Genomic DNA, 8,758 nt, shown 5'->3' on the forward strand with positions numbered 1-8,758 from the left:
CTAATGCTGATAAAATAACTTAATAAAAGAATCTAAATGATTCTGATAAATGAGTCTGATTAAAGAAAACAGAGACCAACAAAGTATAATAAAAATATGGCAAGTTTTTTATTGTTTATTGACAAGTGGCGTTGAAAAATAAAAGCTTTTGAGATGGGGTGCTCAAATTCTGAAATGAAGTTAATAAATTCACATGGTTGGCAAGAAAGGAAATTATTTATTAACAATTTCATTAATCTTTAGCCACTAACAGATAACAATTAGTGACTCCCCATTAATTAATATTAGAATTATCTGATGCCAGTGCTACTTGCTGAATGGAACAGTGTGTAAAAGAGAAGGAGACCTACTTTTGATCCTTGGAGTCTCTAGGTTTGCATCTAGGTCTGTGATTCTATCAGAAGATCCCGAAATGGATCATAACAACAGCAGAAACCTTATTCATAGAATCATAGAATCACAGAATCACAGAATCACAGAATCACTTGTGCTGGAAGGGACCTTAAGGATCATCCAGTTCCAACCCCCCTGCCATGGACAGGGACATCTTCTGCTAGACCAGGTTGCTCCAAGCCCTGGTCAATCTGGCCTTGAATACTTCCAGGGATGGGGGAGCCACAGCTTCTCTAGACATCATGTGCCAGGGCCTCACCATCTTCACCTTCTTTCTAATATCCCATCTAACTCTGMCCTCTGACAGTTTAAAACCCTTTGTTCTTTAGACCCTCTTTGTCTTGAGCCTTCAGCAGCGCCCCACGTGCAGCTGTAGCACMCCATGGAAGTGCATATCCACGTAGTAAGCGAACTCTTTGGGCATGATGTGCAACCACCGGTTGGGAGGCACATTGTCATAGTAATGATGGGGCAGGGAATGGCCATCTGGATGCAAAGAGAAGGGCCAGAATCCATAGAGTGTAATGTATTGGCACAACTCCAGGGCAGCATTCACCAGCATGAAACCTGAGGATAGGCGACGGGTGTAAAAACCACGATCATGCCAGTACTTGCTTAGTGCACTCAGGTACTGAGGGTGGAAGAAGAGCACGTGTGACTGGGAGCCAGAGTCCTGTAAGGCATAGAGTGCTCGGTAAGAAGCCTCATTATTGCCAGGGAAGGAGAAAGCTGGGATGAGAAACCAAGTCTTTCCATAGGAATTTGCTGCCTTCACAAATGGCAGACGTCGACCATTCAGACCACGAAACCTGTGAGGTAAGAGATCAACCTGTTACAGCACCATCCTCATTGCTTCCTGTCCTTCKTATGTTATTTGAAAATAACCAAAGCAGTGAAATACCAGTTGTATGCTTCACCTCTATTTTTTCTTACTCTGCGCCTTCTGTGTGATCTGGGCTAGAGATCCTCAGGTGCACCTAACACAGACCAGAGGAGATGCTTCAGAATATCCAGCAGGTTTGCTAGTGAGCAGTTGGTTAAAAGGCTCTGAGGATCTATTCAAATTTAAAAGTTTTGTGGCTCCATAGATAAAAAGTTGTGGAGAATGATGTGCCATACTGGTAGAACAGAGGGCTGGGAGAAAGTGGATGCCGTCTGCCTTTATAGATCTAGCACACAGACGTCTACATCTGAAGTAACTGTCTAAACATCTTTTGTAGTCACTGCAAAGAAAGTAAAACTGGATCACATCTGATCAGTCTCAGGTGTTTGCTGTAGGACAAGGAGTATCTATTTTCTCCATTGACCATAAAGAGCATTTATGCAGCAAGGAGCACAGAGATTAAATAGCTTCCATCAGAGATTCTCCTGACAGCAGCAGCTGAAAGACTCTCTGCTTCTCTTGATACCACCCTAGAGAGGATCAACTCACTGGAATGACTCGAAAGTCTATTAATCTGTAGTACTACGATAAAATAATAAACAGAAACTAAGTTTTGACCAAACTGCTTCAAACAACTCCAAGTCTTGCAATACTCCTTTGTATACCTTTGCACAGAGGGGAGAATCAGTAGATATTGACAGGTTTGTTTTGGACAGGCTTTACATGGTAAGACCCAGAGCAGAGTTAAGAGAGATTGCCTCTTTAGGAAAACAGTATACAGGAGAAAAGAAAAYCAGGAGTACTTTCCGCTGCTTTCATGACCACACTTGTTACCTTGTTTGAAGGATACTGGGATTCACAGTGACAATGCTTGACTTTCTGCCCACATCATCAGGGAAGTCCATAGAAGGCAGGTTAAACCTGATTGAGGTGATAAGCAAAGGAATGAAATGAGAAAGAATGCTTCATGGTATCCTGACATCTTAGCTGTCCCTCTGTAGTACCCACCATTTCCCCAGCCCCTCATATTAAAACCTGCTCAGAACTTTTCCTCTGTGTCCATTTTCTCTACCTTCACCCTATTCTCATGAAAGCCCCTTCCTCCAGCTGGTCTCTCCTGGACAGGCTGGTGGCAATTACCTGATTACAAACTGGTGCTTATCAATTTTAGAGCCACAGCTGCTGTTCCTGAGGATTCCTCCATTTCCCACCACAGCACAGGTTTTGTAGAGAGGGTCCTGAAAGGGGGATTTCTATAAAGAACATTAGGCAGAAATTCACTCATCATTAGAGAATTACAGTAAAGACCTACCACATATCCTCCAACTGGACACACTCCACAGGTGTATGAGAGAAAAGCATGCAGTCTGTGAGTTATAGACCCCACCAAAGGGCACTCTTACCTCTGGCAGGATCTCCAGCAAGCCACTGCTTACTTGCAAGCTTTTGGAGCGACCAGCATCATAGACCAGCTTGGACCCCAAGGGTGTGTTTTCTTGKGTCACAGCTAGCCAGGCTGAGGCATTGCAGCAGTGCCCCAGTTCTGCCCTGTAAGGGGGAGAAAGCAGAAGACAGTGAGCAGAGGTCTGGGGGCAAAATGAAGGGGGACAGTTGCAGCATAAAAAAGGAGAGAGAAGGGAGAATCAGAACAGGCTAGGCAAATAGAAGCAGGCRTTGAGGATTAGGTGAGCAAATATTACTGTGCAAAGTGAAAGAGAGTTTGGGAAGGTACAGGGAACACAAAGCAGGCATTGCATCAAATCAGAACAACTTCTGTCAGGCTTCCTCTGTTCATCCATCTCCACACATCCTTCAAATTCTTCTTCCTCATCTGCACACATTTCCAGACCATTTTCTATCTGTCTAACCTAGTCACTACTCTAAAACCTTTCCTGCCTGCTTCAACCTCAGCTTCACTCTTGTGTGCCCATGCATGCCCTCGTCCCTCCCCCCATAAACCCATTACACTGTGGATGGCTGTGTTTGACTAGAATTTCTTGGGCTTATTTGTAGAAGGATGTTTAGAAATTTGTAGTTGTAAATTGCCAATTTTGTAAGTATCTTAACATTTTGGTTTATCKGCTTTGTTACTGATACTTGATCCTATTGTGGGTTAAGCATGTGACATCAATAAATTAATAAACCACTTKGGTCATGATTTTATTGGAAGTAAGTGAACTGAGTATTTTTTCCCTGTGGCTGGTGGGCATCACCTGTATTTGGCCAAGGCAGTAGCGTTGAACTTCCAGTGGCAGCTCTGCATTAGACTCAGGTGCYTCAAGCTCCAAATCTCATTCACCCTAGAGCAGAAAGAGCTTGTAAGAAAGCAACTTTAACACTCCCATAAAGAATTACAAACAAACKACTCTGTTGCATCCCTTCCTACACCCTGAGCCTTCACTGAGGCTACTGAGTGACCCTGTTTAGCCAATTGTCTGTTTACCACTGCCCAACACACTTGTGGCCATGACTCTCACTTCTGAGGTTGTGTTATGTTGCTCAACAGTCCTTGACATGCTTCTGCTTCTGGAATATTGATATCAGGTCTGTGAAAGAAAGCCCAAAGTGTAAAAGTCAGTCAGAATACCATGTCCTCACACAGCTTTCCTCTATCCCTCCACTCCAACCATCCTGTACCCCAGCCTCGCCTTGGTCATCTCATGGCATTGCCTGCAGCCACACCAACCCTGAGACACTCATCTGTGACAAGCATAACTGCATCTGTGACAAGCATAACTGCATCCTTTTCCTACATTATCTCCATTCCTACCCTATTGATTCGTCCCCTGGAGGCTGCCTGGAGAGATCCACCATCTTCCCACTTCCTTTCCAGCACTGAGGGGACACAGTTGCTCTCCCCTGCCCCTCCATTACCTGTCATTCAGCATCAGAAAGCACATGAAGGCAAGTGAGACTGCAGCTACAGCCAGCAACATGACCCACAGCTTGTGCATCTTCAGCAGTCCTGGCTTCATACGCTCCTCCCTGCTGCTGTTGCTTGTCATTTTGGAGAATGCCTGAGAGAGCAGAAGAAATGAGGAAAGATCAGACGWGAGAGATCAGTGTAAACACCCGCCCCAGAGGTTCTCTGGCACTCATTGTAGGTTTCCTTTATCTGTYTGCAAAACAACATCCAATACAAGGGATAGTGGGGAACTCATTTCTCTTGGGCTGTGCTGATGCAGAAGCATGGCATGGGGCAATAAATGGATCCCATTGCATGCCGTTGGAAGGCATCACAGGCCAATACCAACCTGTAGTATTTCCTCTCCTCTAAAGTTGTCCTCAGCTGTCCCATGACAATGATTCCACCAGTATTCTTTCACAGCCTTGTCTCCACTCCCCGATACTGTCTTTCCAGCAGTTATATAAAAATGCCTGCATACAAGTTCCTCAATATCTATGTGGGAAAGGCAAGGGTGAGCTGATTTGCTCCTGGCTAGCTTTAGTCCCCTGCACACCAGGGATTATCACCAGCCCCAGTGATCCTGAGTTCATACGCACAGCAGCACAACCTGCTCAACTTTGTCCTAGAATTTGTGGTTTTACCTGTTTGTGGGAAACCACCCCAATCATGTCTGTTCTTTATCAAAACAGACATGGCATCTCAATGACATTTCCTTGGAGACACCTCTATCTGGTGTGGGTAAGAGAAGGACTTTTGCTGAATTTTTCTAAGCACACCCCTKCTTTGTCCACACCCTTTACCACCTTCTCATGCATGGTTGAGGAATAATTGTTCTGCCTGTCTCCATAAACRGAAGTGATTGCAAGGTGTAGCAGAGAAGGGAATGAGGAAGCAGAGCTTTGTTGACTTTCCTTTCAAAGTTTTGCCTCTCAGTTTGCTATTATTTTATCTCTATTATTTTATCTATGTTTATAGAACATTGAGCTAGCCTAATCCAAATATTTTCAGTGGAAATCATTAAGGTTTGTCCAAAGATATGATCTCCCACAACAATCTGTCTGCTAAACTGGAGAGACATAGGTCTGATGGATGGACAGTTAGATGGATAAAGACCTGTCTGGATGGCTGCATCCAAAGAGCTACAAACAATGGCTCAATGTCCAAATAGAAATCTCTGGTGATGAGGGGTTGTATGGGGACCAATACTGTTTAGCACCTTCATCATTGACAGCTGTGCGATGGAGTGCACCCTCAACAAGTTTGCAGATGACAGCAAGATGCATTTTGCAGAGAGCACCACCCTGAAGGAACTTTGACAGGCTTGAGAAATAGGATCCTGTGAACAAGTTCAACAAGATGAAGTGAGAAGTCATGCTCCTGAACTGGACAATCCCCCACTATTAATGCRGGTGGGAAGATGGAGCACAGGAAGGACATGGAACTGTTGGAGCGAGTCCACAGGAGGTCACCAAGTTGATCAGAGGGTGGGAGCACCTCTCTTGTGAAGAAAGGCTGAGAGAATTACAATTGTTCTGGCCTTCCCGTATCTGAAGGGAGTCTGCAAGACAGACGGAGAGAGACTACTTCAGAGACTAAAGGTCTGGAGTGACAGGACAATGGGGAATGACAGAGAGTATGTTTAATTAGATATYAGAAAAAGGTTTTTCCCTGTGAAGGTGGTGAGGCCCTGGAACAGATTGCCCAGAGAAGCTGTTGCTGCCCCATCCCTGAAAGGTTGAATGCKGCTTGAAACAACCTGGCCGCAGAAGATGTCCCTGCCCATGGCAGGATGTTGGAACAAGAGGATCTTGCCAACCCAATTCATTCCCTGATTCTATAATTCTGTGTATTGAGAGCCAGTGGGAAAAAACTGACCCAAGATTTGGGGATAAGAGTGGGTGAAAAATTGGACTTGGGCTGACCAGGTGCACTTGCAATTGTATGCTGGGCTGCAGAAACAGAAGCACAGCCAGCTGGTTGATAGACATGATCATCTCTGCTCTTGTGAGAGTGCACCTGGARCACTGCATCTGCCTCTGGGATCCCCAGCACAAGAAAGTCATGGACCTGTTAGAGGAGGTCCAGAGGAAGCCACAAAAATGGGCAGAGAGCAGGAAACACCTSTTCTATAAAGAAAGGTTGAAACAGTTGTAGTTTTTCAGGCTTGTGATGACAACACACCAGGGAGATCTTAATGCAGTATTTTAATACTGAAAGATGGATTGTGAGAAAAATGGAGAAAGATTTTTTTACCAGGGTTTCAGTGACAGGTGGCAATGGTTTTAACCTAAAAGAGGTTAGGCTCATATTGGACATAAGGAAGACATGTTTTATGATGAGAGTGATGAGACATTGGAAACTATTGCTCAGTGGATACTCCATCRCTGGAAGCATTCAAGGRCAGGTTGGATGTGCTTCAAATAAATGGATCTAATGAAATATATCTTGCCCATGGGAAGGGGATGCAGATAGATTATCTTTGACAGTCCCTTCCAACCCAAACCATTATGTGTGATTCTATGAATCTTTGATTGTATGATTCTATAAAGGTGGAAACTTTAGAYTTACAAAGATTGTAAGGATCAGCATTGGCCTGTTCACTGGGGAAATATTTTTTTTTGCCACTATTGCTCAACTATGGACTCTATTTCCTGAAACTGGAATCCAACAAGAACAGCCAGGCAGAATAAACATAATCAGAACATTGCTCTCAGTATATGGTAACAGCCTGTTACCTGACTTTCTTTCTATTGGGTACCATACTGATTTAGTCTTTTTCAGGGTGAGGTTGTATTTCTTTTTTTTTTCTCTTTTCCAGAGTAACAGCTCTCAAATGAGAGTAATTTAATGTCCKTGCTCTGAGTAAGCATCTTGCTAGCCCTCAAAAGCAGCAGTTGCTGAAACCCAACTCAAACAGCCCACTGAGGTTTAGCACTGATTACAAAGCAACAGTCTAGAAAACAGGAATCTATTATTCATTTTCCCATGCCAAAGCCACAACCTTAAAAAAACAGTTTCAATAAAATAAAAATATATGAAATCAAAACCCATGAAACCTAAATCTCACATACCTTTTACACCAAGAAGGCCGTGAGATAAATCCATTTGATCCTGAAGCTGGCTTCATATGCTCTCATAACTGGGCCAGTTTGCTGCAGCTCCAACCTCCAAATAATCTAGAACTGCCCTTTGAGGGGGAGGAGATATGATGATTTCTCTCTGTTKGAGTGACTCATGTATTTCTCCAAAATCACTAGCCTGTGAACCATGAAAAGTCTTCCTCCTGACAGTAAGTGCTTGGTGCAATTATGTCCAGATCAAAAGCCTTTGTTATTACCAGCCATATGAGTTTAACAAAGGGAAATGCTGGATTTTGCACCTGGGACTAGGCAACCTTGGATGTATGGACAGACTGGTGAATGAGATGCCAGAAAGMAGTGCCATGGGAAGGGRMCTGGGGGTTCCCAGCYRACAGCYGATTGAACAAGAGTAAGCAGTGCCCTGGCAGCCAGGAGGGCCAACCACAGTCCAGCATTGACAGCTGGGTGAGGGAGCAGATTGTCCCACTCTGTTTTTCAATGGGAAGYCTCACCTCAAGTCCTGGTCAGTTTTGGGAGCCACAATATAAGAAAGATATAAAGCTGTTCAAAAGCATTCAGAGGAAGGACATGAACATGGTGAAGTGTCGACAATGGATATACCAAAGAGCAGGTGAAGGCACTTGTTTTGTTCAGCCTGGATGAGAGTGAGGGCAGAGTTGATGGCTGTCTACAACTTATTYGCAAGGGGCAGTGAAGGGGCAGTTCTGACTTTGGCTCTATGACACCAATGACAAGACCATAAGGAATGGCCAAGATTTGTGACAGGGGAGGTTTAGGTTAGATATTAGGAAAAGGTTCTTCCCCCWGAGTATGGTCAGGCACTGAAAAGGCACAGATATTACCTGGGAAATGGTAAAGCCCCAAGGCACCAGAGCTCCAAGAACATTTGGACGAAAGTCTCTAGCAAGGACCTGCAGCTTGACAAGCTGCCCAGCATAAAGTACCTAGAACTCAGAGCACTTACTTCAGAGTAACCATGAGCAGCACTGAGCTGTGCACCCCAATTTGCACAGCTAAAAGAGGYRAATTCCYTMCSYTGGTAATTCCCAGCAAAAGGAGCCTGTGGCCAGCAGAGAAGTGACCTGTCAGTCAGGTGCAGTCCCGCAGCATGCGGGGGAGCAGAGCCGCATTTCTGGGCAGGGCTGCAGCCGTCAGCATGTCCCTGGATTCCAGGTGCTCCCAGCAATACCTGAGGCTGCAGCCTGGCTCTGGCCATGCCTTGAGCACGTGCAGCGGTGGCGTGGGTGGTCAAAGGGGAAGCGGCCATGCAGGGCTTTGTGCAGGAGGTGTGGGAGAAGGGCAAGGCCAGGCCCTGGAGGTGCACAGATGAGGCCCAAGGGAGATGAATTGGCCAGGGAGCCTGTTCTGTGGCTCAGGAAGTCATACATTCATCCCTGGGCCGTGACAGGCAGCTGGGGCAGAGGGAAGAGGAAGGTCAGGGCCAGGGGTACCCAGAGAGCTAAAGCCAAGCAG

General features: G+C 45.2%; 1 protein-coding gene across 1 annotated transcript; it reads right to left on the reverse strand.

Moving 5' to 3' along the window:
• Nucleotides 1–202: 202 nt before the first annotated feature.
• Nucleotides 203–7,318, reverse strand: LOC130577013 (alpha-2,8-sialyltransferase 8F-like). Its single transcript, XM_057372062.1, has 8 exons — nucleotides 7,256–7,318; nucleotides 4,151–4,293; nucleotides 3,754–3,822; nucleotides 3,490–3,576; nucleotides 2,680–2,824; nucleotides 2,417–2,529; nucleotides 2,111–2,197; nucleotides 203–1,202 (listed from the first exon to the last, which is right to left on the reverse strand). Exons 2-8 carry the CDS (start codon nucleotides 4,279–4,281, stop codon nucleotides 743–745), a joined length of 1,092 nt encoding a protein of 363 aa, XP_057228045.1. The 5' UTR covers nucleotides 4,282–4,293; nucleotides 7,256–7,318; the 3' UTR covers nucleotides 203–742.
• Between the last annotated feature and the right edge of the window lie 1,440 nt (nucleotides 7,319–8,758).

Source organism: Malurus melanocephalus, unplaced genomic scaffold (genome assembly GCF_030028575.1).
Source record: "Malurus melanocephalus ecotype Western Australia unplaced genomic scaffold, MMel_1.1 scaffold_163, whole genome shotgun sequence".
NCBI classification, from domain to species: domain Eukaryota; kingdom Metazoa; phylum Chordata; class Aves; order Passeriformes; family Maluridae; genus Malurus; species Malurus melanocephalus.